The sequence below is a fragment of the Varanus komodoensis genome, unplaced genomic scaffold (assembly GCF_004798865.1).
Source record: "Varanus komodoensis strain SLA01 unplaced genomic scaffold, ASM479886v1 scaffold78, whole genome shotgun sequence".
In the NCBI taxonomy this organism is placed as follows: Eukaryota; Metazoa; Chordata; class Lepidosauria; order Squamata; family Varanidae; genus Varanus; species Varanus komodoensis.
This window is the reverse complement of record NW_025336455.1, coordinates 1751131-1766932: the sequence shown is the minus strand read 5'-3', so window position 1 is coordinate 1766932 and position 15802 is coordinate 1751131. Positions and strand designations below refer to the sequence as shown.

At 57.2% G+C, this 15802-nt stretch overlaps 1 protein-coding gene and 1 non-coding gene across 2 annotated transcripts; one reads left to right on the top strand and one right to left on the bottom strand.

Moving 5' to 3' along the window:
• The first annotated feature begins 17 nt into the window (after window positions 1–17).
• Window positions 18–10430, top strand: SLC39A4 (solute carrier family 39 member 4). The gene is made up of 9 exons (XM_044453366.1): window positions 18–189; window positions 658–829; window positions 2775–2947; window positions 3327–3491; window positions 4477–4590; window positions 6756–6810; window positions 7683–7835; window positions 8851–9038; window positions 10234–10430. The coding sequence occupies exons 1-9, from the start codon at window positions 64–66 to the stop codon at window positions 10360–10362; spliced, it is 1275 nt and encodes a 424-aa protein (XP_044309301.1). The 5' UTR covers window positions 18–63; the 3' UTR covers window positions 10363–10430.
• Window positions 7365–7437, bottom strand: TRNAR-CCG. The gene has a single exon. It is a non-coding gene; the product is annotated as a tRNA-Arg (tRNA).
• Window positions 10431–15802: the final 5372 nt, after the last annotated feature.

Here is a 15802-nt window from a genome sequence, read left to right as displayed (position 1 = left end):
CACCACGGCAACGACACAGACCACCACCACGGCAACGACACAGACCACCACCACCCCAGCGAAATGGGTCCCCACCGTGATGATAAGGTGGACCACCATGGAAACAAAACGGAAGGCGCCCGAGTCCGCCGGCGGCGAGGCGTGTCTGCTCCAGAGAAGCGGGACGTCCGCCCGGGAGTCTGGGACACGGTGGGGAGCCCTTGGATCGTTACAGCTATTAATAACATGGCTGCACTGCCCAGTGGCGGGAGCTCTCGGGGTGGTCACAACGGGTAAAATGCAGGAAGGAGGCCATAGAGATACAGTACAATACAAGCCATAAAGCATGCAGGACGAAACTTCAAAGCCACATTGTAAAAGCTGCAGTAGCTTACTCAAATTAAGTCCCAAGGCCAGTGAAGCAGCCTCGATGTAGTATAAAGCTAATCCAAGCCCCTGTCACAGCCTTAACTGGTACCAACAAGTTATCAGGGTTGGTGCCAGGCAAGGCTCAGTGGGGAGCCTGCTCCAGGGCCTGGGGGCCACGGCTGAAAAGACCCTTCGTGCTGTTGCCGCCAAGAGAGCCGCCTCGGAGGTGGCAAGGGGAGGCAGGCCGTGGGCGGCGGGAGCAGCTGCGGGTGCGTCACTGACCGTCTGGCGGCACCTCTTTCCTTCCAGGCCTGCTTCAGCTCCAGCGACCTGCTTGAGATTTACAAGATCGACGCTGGCGCGGGACTCTCGCACCCCGACTTCAGCCGCCTGAGCCCTGCTCTGGTGCAGCAGCAGCTCAGCAAGGCCTGCTCCACCCCACGCAAGACCCCCGTCACCGGGAGCCTCACCACGGCAGAAAGTGAGTCCGCCTTGCCCGCCCCTCCAAGCCGATTCGGGAACGGGCTCGCCCATTTCTCCGGGAACCTGTCCGAATCGAGCGTCTCGGTTGTGAGTCCTGCTTGGGTGCTTCCGCCGTCAGAGGTTGGCCGTTGGCAGTGGACGGCACGGCCTTTTCGGCAGTGGCACCCAAGTCCTTGAGACAGGATCAGGGAGACGTACCTTTCCCCAACGTTTACAGGGTGCTTCGTGCTTGCTGCTTTTATCGCCCGCTCGGTCTGACTTTGCTACATCTCAGGTTGCTTTCAGTGCTGCCGTGGGTTTTAACACAGATCCGCTATTCCTTGATTCTTGAACTGAGTGCTGTGTTAGGAAACTGCATTTCCAGTTTTATTATATTATTATATTGGTTACTTTTCTATACTGCCCAACAGCCGAGACTCTCTGGGTGGTTCAATTAAAGCCATACAATACAACGTGACGAGATAGAATACAAAAGTTTAAAACTACAAAATAAAAATATAAACCAAAATAAACCTAGCAGCAGATGCAGTAACCGTTCAAACCAATACAAACAGACCTGGGGAAATAGAAGAGTCCTTGAAAGACCAGATGGGGTCCCAGAGAAGCCTCTCTCGGCAGAAAAGCAGAATAAAACTTTTCATATTTCAATCGATACATTGGAAGCAGATCCCCTGGCTTTTTGCTTAGCAGTCTAATCCCTTTAGCTCAGGCAGGACAGGCAGCCATTCAACAGGGAAAGCTTTCCCGTACATGGGACAGAGCCAGGCTTGTCACATTCTTGCTGCAGAAGGAGCTGTGGAGTCAGAAGATGCTGCATGCCCAGGTCCAGGTGAGAGCAGCGGTTTGCCTAGACGGCCTGTTGGCTTGGGTTGAGCGGGCCAGAAGGCAAGCCCTCACTGCTCGTCGTCCTTATCCAGCTGCCAGATTGGCGGCAACAAATCGGGGGCGGGGGGAGCACTCTCCGTATGCTCAGAGGCATGATCATCTTTATTAGTTACTCCATATGTTCCAGAGATGTGAAAAAGGCTGGATAATTGGATTTGGCTGAGAGAACCACTGCTTTTCTTTAATTTGTTCATTTAGATTTTTTTAAACAGATCTGTCATATTTCAAAGGCTTAGACTGAGTTACAAACTCTTCAGTCCAAACCCAAAGTAACATCCATACGAGCAAATCCCGTGTGATACGAGGTTCGAATGAACCGATCTTGGCCACATACGTGTGAACACAGACAGTGCATTCCCGCTTCCGCCTGGAGTGGCCCCATCCATTCCGGGGGGCTGGCACGGGTGGAGTGCGGGGGGCAGGGAGTCCCCTGGTCCGAGGCAGGCTGCCACGGGAGAGGCCTCTGCGTGCGCCGGCGCCTGGCCGACCTTCCGCATGGATGGAGCCATCGTCACAAGGGTCGACCAGAGCATCAGGGAGAGGGGACCAAAGCGCGAGCCGAGCCGAGCCGAGAGCTCCCCAGCCATGCATGGGGTCGCACCCTGAATGAATCATAGGATGGCAGAGCTGGAAGGGGCCGCGAAGGTCATCCAGTCCAGCCCCCTGCTGTTGCGGGACACCAAGTTCCACCACCCCACTCAGAGGGCTGCCCAGCCTCTCTCTGGATGCCCCCAGTGTGGGAGAACACCCCACTCTCCGGGCAGCCGGTCCCACTGCCCCATTGCTCAGACCGTGGGGAAGCTCTTCCCAATGCCCAGCCTGGGTTGCCACAGCTTGACTTGACCATTCCGCGTCCTGCACTCCGGCATCAGCTGGGAGAGATCTTGACCCCCTCTTTGGGACAGCCTTTGGGGGGACCCGTCGAGCGCCCGCTGTCAGGTTTCGGGAGCTCAGCAGGGTTCTGATCTGTGAAGGGAAAGGCCGGGGAGGGTCGTTCCCTCCGCGGCCCATTTGCCGGCTCACCAACCCGGGCGCTGGCTGACCCGCTGCCCTCGCAGGGTACATCTACGGCTCGCTGGCCACGCTGGTGATCTGCCTGTGCTCGCTCTTCGGCATCGTGCTGCTGCTCTGCACCGCCTGCACCAGCGCCTACCAGTATGTGATCCAGTCCTTCGTCAGCCTGGCCGTCGGGTCCCTCACGGGGGACGCCCTGCTGCACCTCGTCCCCAGGGTCAGTGCAAGGGGGAACCGGGGCGGGCGGCTTGGGAGGGGCCCTCTGCGTGCGCCCGGGACCGTCCGGGGGATGCGCGCCTGGACAGCTGTGCTGCTCTGGGGGCGCACTGCCGGGTGAGTGTGTCGGTTGACGCTCGGTGGACCAGAGGGGCCTCGGTGGGGTCCGGCCGGGACCGTCCCTGGCTCCTCTCTGAGAAAACCAGAAAGGCCCTGCGTGTGCTCCAGCTGGCAGGAAGGGGCTGGCGTGGGGCTCGCTGGGAGATGAAGTCCCGGGGATCCTGGGGAAGGTGGGTGCAACGCATCGCGAAGGCGCGGCCTTCGGAAAGGGGCTGCGCCCTTCGGCTTCGTGCCCCATCCCGGCTGTGTCGCCTCCGCAGTTCCTGGGCTTGCATTCCCACTCCCACGGCGAAGGTCATGCGCACGACCAGCACGAAGCCGGGGACCATGACGCCCTGTGGAAGCTCCTGGCCGTGCTGGGGGGCCTGTACATCTTCTTCCTCCTTGAGAAGTTCTTCATCCTCCTGGGATACACAGGCGGCAAGGTGAGTCCACTCTGCGCCCAGCAAGGCTGCCCGTGTGCGCGCGACGGCCCTGCGGGGAGCGCTCTGCCAGGCGGAGGGTGGCGGCGGAGGGTGGCGCTGCGCCACCCCTGCCCGTCTGCCCTGGCAGCCGCAGCAGGCAAGGCCCACGGGCGCAAGGGGGAGGCTGCGTGTGCACGAGGGGGACCGGGGCAGTCGCCTTATATCGAGCGAGTGTGCTGGACACTGGCTGGCAGCAGCGGCTGTCCAGGGTGGCAGACGGCAGGTTTTTCCCAGCCCCGGCCCCCGGGTGATGCTGAGGATCAGCGCGCAGGCTGCCTCCATGCATCCTGCGCTTGGAATCCGCACAGCCCACGCATCGTGTGAAGGGGTGCGGGGAAAAGTGGCGGCACCCCCCCCCCCGAGCCACACAACCCATTCCTCCAGCGATGGACGCCAAGGGTCTCTAGGGCTCATGGTTGTGGCGTAAGACCCCTGCCTTCTTGTCCCAGAAAGGGTCACTCGTTGGTGAGAAGGCTTTCTGGACGCACTCAGAGGCAGTGTTGTCTGCATTAGCAGTATTAAGAAGAGCCAGGCTGGATATTCTGTTGCCACAGTGGCAAATCTGATGCCCCAATGGAAAACCCGCCAGCAGGACATGAGTTCTGCTGTACTATTACGTCGTGCCTTCTGCGGCAGCCCGCCCAACCTGGTGCACTCCAGATTCCTTGTATCCCTGCTCCCATCAGCCCCAGCCAGCACGATCAGTGACAAGAACCCTGGCCGTAGTCATCCAAAACTTTCGGAAGGCGTGCTCTTGGGGAAGGCTGTTCCAAGGCTGAGCCCTGCCAATAAAAAGGGGCGAGGGGCCAGGCGGAAGCGCCGGCGAGGCCCCGTGCCTGTGTCCCGGAGGGGCTGATTCCGCTGCGTCGGCTCCGGCGGCCAATTCCCAAAAGGAGCCGGGTGCCTCTCTGTGCCAGGTGGGGCCACGCTTCGTTCTCATTCCTAGGAGAAAGCCGAGTCCGGCAAGGGGCACCAGTGTGACCACGGCCTGTCCCTGCAGCTCTACCAAGACGAGATGAAGAGGCGGAAGCAGGAGAAGGGGGCTTCTAACGCCGACCTGGTAAGAGGCCTGTGCTGGTGCTGCGGGGCCCTTCACGTGCCGCTCGACCGACCTTCGGCCCGCCAGTTTGCCCCTTGCAGAGGCCGGAGAAGTGCCCCGGCCAAAATCCGCCCCCGTTCTGGAGCAGACGAGGGCCGCGCCTTTCACCCCGACTGGACAGTCCTCACATGCAGTGGCCGTGATGGCCACCCCGACACCCCAGGGGTTGGCGGCAGCTCAGAGGCCCCTCCGCCCTTCCAGGCCCTGCGGCTCAGCGCCGGCCTTTCTCGGAGCGCCGGCCTTTCTCCGCCGCTCGCTGTGCCGGCAACACGCTCTGCGCTGAGACCAGGCGGTGTGCATCCCCATCTAACGGTGGAAGAGGGAATACGCCTGGGCGAGAGGGGTGGTACTGGGCATTGCCGCCGGCCTTCTGCCGAGCCAGAGCTGGTCCCACCTGGCCCGGGTCTGTCAGCACCGCCTGGCTGCAGCTCTTCGGGCCGGAAGCCCTCCTCCTCTCAGCCGCCGATTCTGCAGGCTGACCCTGGTCTTGCTAGCCCAGCAGGCGCTCAGCTGCAGAGGGAAGCCCCCCCATCACACTGCCGCTGCATGCATCTGAGCCGGGGGCAGGGGGGGCAGGGGGCCTGCACGCTCTTCAAAGCATCATCACAGAATAGGAAAGGAGGTACAGCTGAACACCGAGGGGGGGGCGGTCCTGCTTCGTTTAAAACGTGCGAATGCTGATCGGCTTCCCCAACCACTGAAGAATTAAAAAGCAACATGCTTTGTGATGTGGTATGTGCCGGGAGTGGAACCGGGTCACTCGCCCGTAAAATTGAAGGGTGGCATCCTATGCCAGTTGAGAGAGAAAGAAACGCTGCAACTAAAACTCCCAGCATGCCCAGTAAGCTTCGTTGGGACATGCTGGGAGTAGCAGGCCCTTTCCCACTCTAAGCCTGCGTAAGAGCACACCTTAATGACCAACAATATACAAGGGCACCTGTGACCAGGATGGTGTAACTGGGTGTCCTGGCGCAACAGAGGGCTGCACCCGCCCCATAACGTCCCCAGAGCAACAGGAATTCCATCTGAAGAAGAGCTGCATTTTCTCAGCTGCAAAATTTTCAGTCCGAATACTGGCCAAGGGCAGCCTCCGCCGCACACAAGCGCAGCTCCCGAGCCCGAAGCTGTGAATCTGCTCACGTGCAAACACTAGCAAAACAAGCAAACACGTGGCTAGTGGCGAGAAGCCGGGGGCACGCTGCAAAACCCGCAAATTTACTTTTAGGCTGCTTCAGAAGCATAGCTGCAGCTGTGGGAAGCGATAGTCGCTTCTTCTCAGACCTCGTGCTGAGTCCTGTGCCCGTTTCCGGACACCACGGGCGAAGGAGGGTAGAGACAAACCGGATCAAGTTCAGGGGATGTCAGCAAAACTGATCACGGGACTATTTATCTATCGCATTTGGATGCCGCCCCATATCCGAAGGCTCTCTGGGGGGCTCACAGTCCAATATACAACAGAGATAAAATGCAAATAAAAATAAATAACAATAGCGAACTGAAAGCATAAACAAATAGGATTAAAATGCAATATAAATACAACAAATACATAGCACAGGAGGAAATACGAGCACAACCACCCGATAACAAGAGCCAATGAAAGAATAAACAATAAGCCAGCAGCAAACCAAATCCAGTCTAAAAACAAATGCTGAATAAAATACTCAACCTGGAAACTAAGTCTTAGGAGGAAGGATTGACGGAACTGTGCACGGGGAGATGACGCAGCTTTCGGGTCTCTAAAGGGTTGTCACAAAAGACCTCCTGTCTATCTGCTGAGCCCGCAGGACACACAATAATAATTAGCTTAAATTAGATGAAGGCCGATTCCAGCGAATGTCCGAAAAATTCTCCTAGCAGCCAGACGAGGAAGCAAACTGGGTGGAGCTCTCCGTCCCTGAAGGTGTTCAGCCAGAGGCCGCACAGCTGCCTGCCGGGGATGCTTTGACCCCACACAGGCGGGGGGCCCAGATGCCCCCCACCAACCCCCCCCCCACTGCTGCGGTTCTGTGCCGGGCCGTCTGGCTGCCCGTTTCCCCGATGCTTTGCACCACCCTGGCAGCTCCGTGGACTGGGTCTTGGAACAGCAGGCGCCCTGTTTCCTTCCACCTGCCTCTTCTTTCCTATAGGTAGCTTCCGAAGACGCCGATTTCGGACACGGGGAGAAGAAGGGGTACAGCCGAGGTGAGCAGAGAAGCCGTGACTGCAGCAGCTTCCCTGGAATCGTAATTTTCTTGTGGCTTCTGGCTTGGGGAAGCGCCTGCCATGACACGGCTCGCCCGGGGGCAAAACGCGGGCCACCCGTCACTCATTTCCCCCGGGCTCAGGAGGAGCAGTCGCTTGAAGCTGCACCTCTGATTGTGATCGGCCTTCTCCGTTAGTCCAGTCCTGAGGGACAGAAACTTTGCCCTCCTCCAGTTCGAGTGAATTTCTGTTGAATGTTTTTTTCCGGAGACTCATGCTGTAGATCCAGAGGCGTAGGATGGCCCAGCAATCTCAGCTGGGGCTTCCTTTCCCAGGACCGTCTTGTCTCGCCTGCTCCCACACCCAAGACCTCGGTGTCATTCCCCAAATTCCTGCCCCGCCAAACTTTCCTAGAAAGCAAGCCTCTGTGGCTTTAATCCTCTGGAACCTCCAACCGTCTGTCACTTCCGCCACTCTTTAATGGCTGTACCTTTGTCAGCTTTTGGGAAAATAAAGGCAATTTTTTTACATAAAAGGAAAAGAAAAACCACAGACGACCCAGGTGGGACTTGAACCCACAATCCCCAGCTCCGGAGGCTGATGCCTTATCCATTAGGCCACTGGGCCACTTCTGCCACAGCCCTTTCGGCGATGAAGCAAATGGTGCATTGTGCTGCCAGCCCAGAGGCCCCCGGAGGGTCACTGAGCGAGCAGGAGGCGTCGGGGCTTGGCCGCTGCCTGGCGATGCCGCCTCCTCCGCAGCGCTGCAGGGGCAGAAGGGGCCAGCAGGGAGGGAGGGAGGGAGGGAGGGTGGAAGGAGGCTCGGGCATCGCTCCATGCGCAGAGGCATCCTCTCCCGCCTTTCCCCGCAGAGCTCCGCATCCTGCCGTACATGATCTCCATCGGGGACGCCATCCACAACTTCGCTGACGGACTGGCCATCGGCGCGGCCTTCTCCTCCTCCTGGAGGACGGGGCTGGCCACGTCGCTGGCGGTCCTGTGCCACGAGCTGCCGCACGAGCTGGGTGAGCTGTGCGGGTGTCGGCGGCGGCGGAGGGGGCGCCTCGCGTCGCGGGTGTGGAGGGCGGTGGCGACTGCCGCGGCCGGAGGGCGTGCGAGTCGGGCACGAGTCACAGGATCAGTCCCTAGAAATCCACGCAGGTGGACTTCCGGGAGGGGAGGCTCAGCACCTGGCCACTGTTTGGCTGCCCTCTGCAGGATCATCGGCCCGTGCTTATCGAGGCTCCAGGCACGTGTGGGCCCATGCCCCGTTTGATGGCCGCACTAACACCGTCGGCAAAGGAGCCGTGCTTTGCCCCCGCCAGAAAGATAACAGGTGCCAGGATGACGGTTTTCATCGCTTGTCTGGTTATAAAACACTCGACAGCCATTTGCAAAAGTGAAAAACACGAGCAAATAGGGCTTCAGAACCAGATATTTATTTATTTGTTTATCTGAAACTTTTTTGCAGTGTCCCATCACAACGTCTTGGGACGGTTCACAGCAGATAGTAATAAATAAGGCACGGAAGTTGCTGATCTGCTTGCCCTGGCGAGCAGCCGCAAAGGGTCCCGATAGAGAGGTGACGGTGCCTCTTTTGGAGTGAGGGAACTTCAGCTTGGCTTTCGATTTATTACCATTTTATAGCACCCCATAGCCAGAGCCCTTGTCAGTGTCCCTGAGCAGGATGTCCAAGGCAGCGTCCCAGATTGCAGGGCCAGGGTGGCCGGGGAGGACACGTCCGGCAGTGGCTCCTAGTGGCTAGGGCTGTGTGTTGCCTCCAGGATCAGAGGCAGTGGGTGGAAACGTGAGTGGGATGGCGCTGTTACACTGAAGTCCTGCATGTGGACTTGGGGGGTCAGACTAGATGCCCGGGAGGCGCCTTGTGACTCGCTCTGTTTCAGTGTTTCTCCCTTTCCCTGGGAGACGGCTGCTCAGTGAGCGCCGGACTAGCGACGCCACTTCGGCCTGATCCAGCAGGGTGCACGGAAGTCCCGGTGAAGCGCCTGCCTTAATTTCGGCCCTCCTCCGCCCTCGCAGGGGACTTCGCCGCGCTGCTGCACGCGGGGCTGAGCGTCAAGCGGGCCTTGCTGCTGAATTTCGCCAGCGCCCTCACGGCCTTCGTCGGCCTCTACATCGCGCTCTCTGTGAGCACGGGGGAGCAGTTTGAGGCGTGGATCTTCACTGTGGCCACGGGCCTTTTCCTCTATGTGGCACTGTGCGATATGGTGAGTCACCGCCTGCCCCGTCACCTGCCGGCCCAGCCTAGGAAGCAGGTCGCCTGCAGCACCTCGAACTCCCAGCGTGTTCCTTTCGCTCTCCAGGAACGCTTGGGAATTGGGGGTCGGGGACTGGGCCTCCGCTGCTTTGGCCGCAGTTTGTGGAAAAGCCGCGCATGATCTCTTGAAATGAGTCATCAGTGACCCCTAGCGGGATTGGGGGGATATTTGCAGGGGGGGAGCCATGTGAGACTGCCAGCTTTTATTTTGCCAGAGATCCCGTGCTGGCAACAGTTGCGTGGCACAAGGCCATCCAGGAGGTGAAGAATTTACTCTTGGGGCACGGCGTGCTGCAGAAAACTGCACTTGCAGAATGGCACCTGGTCACAGGACTGACTTTAATGCTTTTTATTGGAGTGACCCCCCCCCATTTACCAAAACTGCAGTTTATCCTCACAAGAACAAAAATCGGACTTCTGAGGTCATGAACATCAAATCAGTTTGACAGCACCTTTCCCCAAGCTGGGTATTTTGGACTGCACTTCCCATCATTCCCAGCCAGCATGGAAGTTGCTGTCCAGTGCATCTGGAGGGCGCTCGTGTGGGAGGGAGCTGCTGCCAAACTGGCGTCCGCTTGCGAGCTGTCCAGGCTGACCGCGGCACCCGGAGCCGCTTTCCCGGCTGCGTGCAACTACGCACGCTGGCCGTGGGGTGGTTCAGAGGGGCAGCGAGGTGGAGGAAGCACCAGGTCCAGATTAGGAATACAGGAGGTGGGAAGGACGCTCTCCTTCCGTATCTAAGATTGTCCTCAGCCAATGAGATGAGCTGGAAGACTGGAATGGGACAGGAAGTGCCTTTGCGAAGGAAGCACCCCGGCTGTGGAAGACCCTCCCTGAGGAAAGGGGCCGGGTCTCCGGACGGCACCTCCATTGTGGTCTTTTTGGCACCAGGTTGACCGCCTTCTGTTTGCCCACAGCCGTTTTAGTCCTTCGGTGCTTAAGGCTGCGCATATTTCAGACCCGCTGCTGGCTTTAACTTGGCCCTTCATCCGGCTTTGTTCCTGAGCTTATGCTTGATGCCACATTGCCCAGAGAGCTTCAGGCAGCGGGTGCTGTGGAAATACTGTAGCTCAAAGGGGAGGCCGGGGTGGGCCCTGAGGGAGCCGTCGCTCACCCTGCGCACGCGCCTCCTGTCCTCGCTGCAGCTCCCGGCCCTGATGAACGTGGAGGACACGCGGCCCTGGCTGCTCTTCGGCCTGCAGAACCTCGGCTTGCTGGCGGGCTGGGCCATCCTGCTGCTGCTCTCGCTCTTCGAGGAGAACATCGCGGTCTGAGCAGACGCTCCGGATGGCGCCTCCCAGGGCCCGGGAGGCGGCGGGGCCCCTGGACCCCCTCGTGGGCACGGCGAGGCCTGGCACGTGCCTTACCGGAGGCTGGAGACGAAGGAGCCGCAGACCAGGACTGGGAGGCCGTCCCCCCCGCCAGGCACAGGCACGGGCACGGCGCTCACAGGCGGGCAGCCACGCAGCGCCCGTGCCGCCTCTTCCCCCTTCTATTTATTGTGTGCGTTGTGGCTCCCTCTGCACGTGGCCCAGGAACCCCCAGACACCCCCGCCCAGGCGGGCCCCACCAGCCCGGTTTCCGCGCAGGCTCCCTCCGCCGCTCCAGGGCAGTCCGGCTTCCCGCGTGGCACCTGCAAGGCAGCTTGTGGTTCCCAGCTGAGGCAGACCCGTGTCTCCCCGCCCTGGACCCCAGTGCCCACCGCCCAAGCGGATCGCGCTGGAGAACCTCCTTCCGCTCCTGGTCCAACCCCCCCCCCCCGCTTCTACCCGCTCCTGGTCTCACAGCCCGCACCTGTTGCGGAGGGCCCCGCTCTGCCTGCAGAGCAGCTTTCCTCAACCTGGCACCTGCCAGGTGTGTGGGATCGCAAGCCCCTCATCTCCCGGGGCCCCTGGGAAGGCCGCCCTGGAGGCAGCGGTTCTCCCAGCAGACCCTGCCCGTGGCTTTCTGTGCCGCAAGAGACACGGCTGGGCGCCAAGCATCCCATCTGGGAGAACCCAGAAAAGAGGACGTCCGGCCCAGTGGCCGGAGCTCCATGGCTTGGCGAGAGCCTCCCAGGGCCTGATTCAGGGGCCAGAGCAGACGCGCCACGTGCCTGAGGTCTCAGGCCGGGTCTCAGCCTACAAGGCCGGGAAGGACCAGCCCTGCTCTGCCTCACCGTCCCTCACAGCTTACGATACCAGGCTGAGTGCACCAGCGGTCAGTTCGGGAGAGAGAGACCCTTTCCTATGCCCAGTTTTCTGATGTGGAACCATGCAAGCGAGCGATAGGCGCTGCCTTGTGCTGGAGGGGAGAGAGCTGCCTTCTGCCCCCTTTGCAACTTCACCCGCAGAATCCACGGCCAAGGTCTCCCGGGTCTCTTGTGTACCTGGGGGCTGTACCTTTCGATTGAAGCCCCTTCCCCACTCCTCTTCCATGGAGATTTGACGGTAAAGAAAGCCCACTCTGTACATCCCACGGTGTTCTAATACAGCATCATTGGCATGCCAAAAAATTGCTTCTGGAGCCTGGAGTCCTAGTGAAACCCACCCAACTAAGCGCCAACAATTGATCCGGGCGCCTCTGTCTCTCCATAGCAAGATCACTTGCCCAGAGAAACGCAAGCTGCCGCCTCAGTGCAGAGCGTTCTTCCACCGATGTGGCAACGGTCGCAGTCTCAGCCGGCTGCCGCACGCAGACGGTCTTGCGCTTCCTTTACGTGGAATCTCTTGCATCATGTCTTCCCCATGATAAATATAAATCTAGCAGTTTTAAACTTTCATTCCTGGCATTGCATGCATCATTGAATCAGTACGGCTTGGAAGAGGTCTGGGGTCAAGCGATCTCTGCAGGGAGGTGGTGGCTTTCATGATGTTTGGATCAACCGCCTGGAGGATCGCATGGGAGAAATACAACTCACCCCAAGCCCTGAAGAAAAGGGACGATGCAGGCACGGCAAACAGCTTGTTACCAGTTTTCAGAACAAGAGGGGTGATGGAAAATACTTCACTCACACACACACGCGCGCGCGCACACACACACACACATCTAAATTGCAGGCTGGTGCTTTCTAATTTGTTCATAAATGATCCGGCGTTAAGGATGAGCGGCAAGTGGCCAGGTTTGCTGATGACACCAAATTATTCAGGGTTATTAAAAAGGTGGGTGAAAAGCTGAGAAAGGCAGCAGGGCACCGGTGCAGCTCAAGCCATGTCCTTGGCGCACAGATATGCTGGCAGGCTCTGAGTCGGCAGCGGCTGGCCAAGAAAGGGAACTTGGGGTCATGCAGTCAGCCGGGGAAAATGCCGCCCCGAGCGTGTTGCGGCCGCAAAACAGGCAAATTTCGTGTCAGAGGAAAGGAACTGAAGATACACTACCAAGATTGGATTCCTCTTGTACAAATATGTATGTATATGGAGTTTTCATCACTGTAGGGGCGAAAGGAGGCAGCTACAGAGATTGAGGGATGGAACAATTCTCTTAGGGAAAGTTACCATTTGGGGAAAGTTCAGAAATATTCTGGCTCAACAAGAAAAAGTGGATCGAGGTATTTCCTGCCTCTTAGAATACCAGAACCTGAGCTGAGGTTGAAGCTGAGCAATGGGGCATTTAGGACAGATAAAATGAAGGACTCCTTCACAGCTCGTAGTTAAATGCTGGAATCCGCTTTCACAAGAGACGACCAGCAATTTCATGAATTTAACTGGGCGATTTTATGGGGGGAGAAATCCATTGTTAGCTTGCAGTCATGTTGGCTCTGTTTTTCATCCAGATTCAGAGATGTGTTGCCTCCATACATCAGTTGCTGGGGAACATGGGCATTGGGGTGCTACTGCGCTCACGTCCGCCCCCTGGGCTTCCAGTCAGGATCCAGAGGGCCACTCTGGGAACAGAATGCCGGGGTGCACAGGCCTTTGCTCTGACCTGCCACCACCATCACCGCCATTTATAATAATAACTATTATAATTATGTATGTTTCAATTGTTGATGTTCTCTGGGCAGTGCAGAACAATTCGTAAAATTATAAACCACAAATATAAATAATACAATGATAATCAAATTTCAGTATACAAAATTTAAAGCCATCGAAACGGTGCTCTTAACCTGGTTGTGATAGGTGACTCCACTGGGAGGGTCGTTCCACAATCACGGGGCCACCACCGAAAAGACCGCCTTCGTCCAAGGTGGCACTGGGAGGAAGACCACATGTCCAGGAAAGCGCTGGCATGGGTTTCTTGCAAGAACTCGCATAATCATGCAAGGAGCCTCCCAGGCTTACAACCTGAGTGGCTATGATATGTCCCGAGCATCTTTCTGGGGTTGCAGAGTTCAGCTGGCAACTCTTGCTCAGAGGCTGGCCTTCTGAAACGTCTTCAGTTCCACGCCAAACGCAGTTGCGGATACCCGTATGTCCCCTCAGCCAGCAACCAGCCACAAGTGCTTCTCATCAGTGTTGCCCGATTTGCTTCCAGGGGCTGAAGACCCCAGACTCAATACCCTTTGAAGAGTCTAGAGACAAGACATGGTTTCTAGTCAGCTTTATTCATGCGCACAAGGAGCAAAGTGAGCATGGAGTAATTCAAAAAACTCAAATCGTACTCCCTGAACAAACAATTCTTAGCTTGGTCAAACACAAATGCTTTTCTTCCCATGGTTTTCCTCCCTCCTGGTCAGGCTCTGGTGCAGCCCTGCCCTGATGAGCCCTGTGCTTAAATCAGCTGAAAGTTATCTATACCGCATACTGCAATTCATTCATCTAGTTAGAGTTCATCTCCAGTTTACCAGGAAATCCACCCCTTTAAAGGCCTTCGGCCTCTGACCCCAAGGCAGGCCAACCTCGGGATTAAATGTTAAATACACTTTCCAATGGGGCGAACGTGTTTATTTCTGGTATCTCTGATATGAACAGAACACTAAGGGTTGAAATATTCTGATTCTTCTGGTGCACCGGTGCCTTGTTTGCACCTAGAACACAGAAAGAGTGAGTCAGAAGGGGCCTCCCGGGCCATCTGGTCTGACGCCTGTCCCCAGCTGGCTCCACTCATGACATGCCCGCCATGTGCGTGTCCAGCCTGTCCTTGAACACCCTCACCGGTGGGGCCTCAACCACCTCCCGGGGAAGCCCATTCCACACCCTCAGGGTCCTGACTGTCAGGAAGTGCTTCCTGGCATCCAAATGGAGCCTTGACTCCCTGAGCTTGGCTCCGTGGAGTGCGTCCTGCCTTCCTCCACAGAGGAGAACAGGTCTCTACCCAACTCCATGTGACACCCCCTCACATAAGTATATGTTGCCAACAGATCCCCTCAGAGTCTCCTCCAGGCTGAAGAGACCCAGTTCCCTCAGTCTTGCCTCATTCGGCATCCCCTGCAAACCGGCCACCAACCTTGTGGCCCTGCGCTGCACTGACTCCAACCTGGCTGTATCCTTCCTGTAAGGAGGGGCCCAGAACTGAACTCAATCCTCCAGTTGCGGGCGCACCTATGAAACACTCTGTACACGTTCTGGAATTTTGCAGCTGGCTCGCACACCTCTGTCCGGCAGCGCTGCTGCAGGGCTTGTGCTCTGCGGAGGAGTTGTTCCACCTGCGTTGTTCCCAGCAATAACCTGCTGAGGTTCGAGGTGCAGCTTGTTGCCTTTGGCCTTTTTCCCGGAGGGTCCCAGTTGTCAGAGAAAAAGGGAAACAAGGCCCAGATGAGAGCTGAATCGGTTCTTTTGCATGCAAGATGGAACAGCAGCCAGGCCCACGCCCAGAAGCGGAGCAGGCGGTCAGCAAAGGGCCGGGCATGGCCTCTTATGGTCTACAGGTTAACAATCAGACTTCAGATTGACCGACTCTCGGTTTTCAGTTTGTGAGGTTCCTGCAGGAACAAACGACAACGTGTTCCCAAGTAGAGGCAAACGCAACTACAAAATCACAGCCCATGTACAGACGCTTTTATAACCTGCTAGTCACATACACCAAATCAGAGTGTTATGTTTCCAGACAATAGCATCTTGATGTCTTTAGGGATGACATAATCAGGCTGGACATCAAGAAAAGATTCAGGCTGGACGTCGGGAAAAGCTTCCCCACGGGCAGAGCAATACGACAGTGGAACCAGCTGCCTGGAGAGGCAGTGGGCCCTCCCACACTGGAGGCATTCAAGGAGAAACTGGGCAGCCACCTGAGTGGGGTGGTGTGACATGGTGTCCTGCAACAGCAGGGGCTGGACTGGATGGCCTTCATGGCCCTTTCCAACTCTACGTTTCTATGATTCTATGATAATGGTCTAATCTGATCAGAAATATTGGTAAGAATTGTATGGAAAATATTACTGATTGCTGTATTGACATGTCAATTCAGTAGATTCCTTGCAGTTTGGATCAGCCTCTGTGTCTGTTTAAGCATGCAAATGTGTCTGATGGAGGGACCATTCGGGAAACCTGGTCTGACAACTACGCTGCGCAGGGGCTCCTGCTTGCCTCTGTGGGACTAGATGATGAAATGGGTCCATTCAGAAGGAAACGGATGTCTTTGTCTCAGTCTGAACTATTTTCCCACTGATAGTATTAGCCTCCAGCAACTTCTCAGTCCAGCTAAGAATTCCATCTTCTTAAGGGAACAGCAGTGCTAAACAGTAACCTGGTTGGAATTCTATCGCTTTCTGAGAAAGAGGTGCAGGTTTTATTTTATAACACCAAGGTACTTATAAGCAACCTTTTTCTACCAGGATTTATCTGAACTTTCCCCACA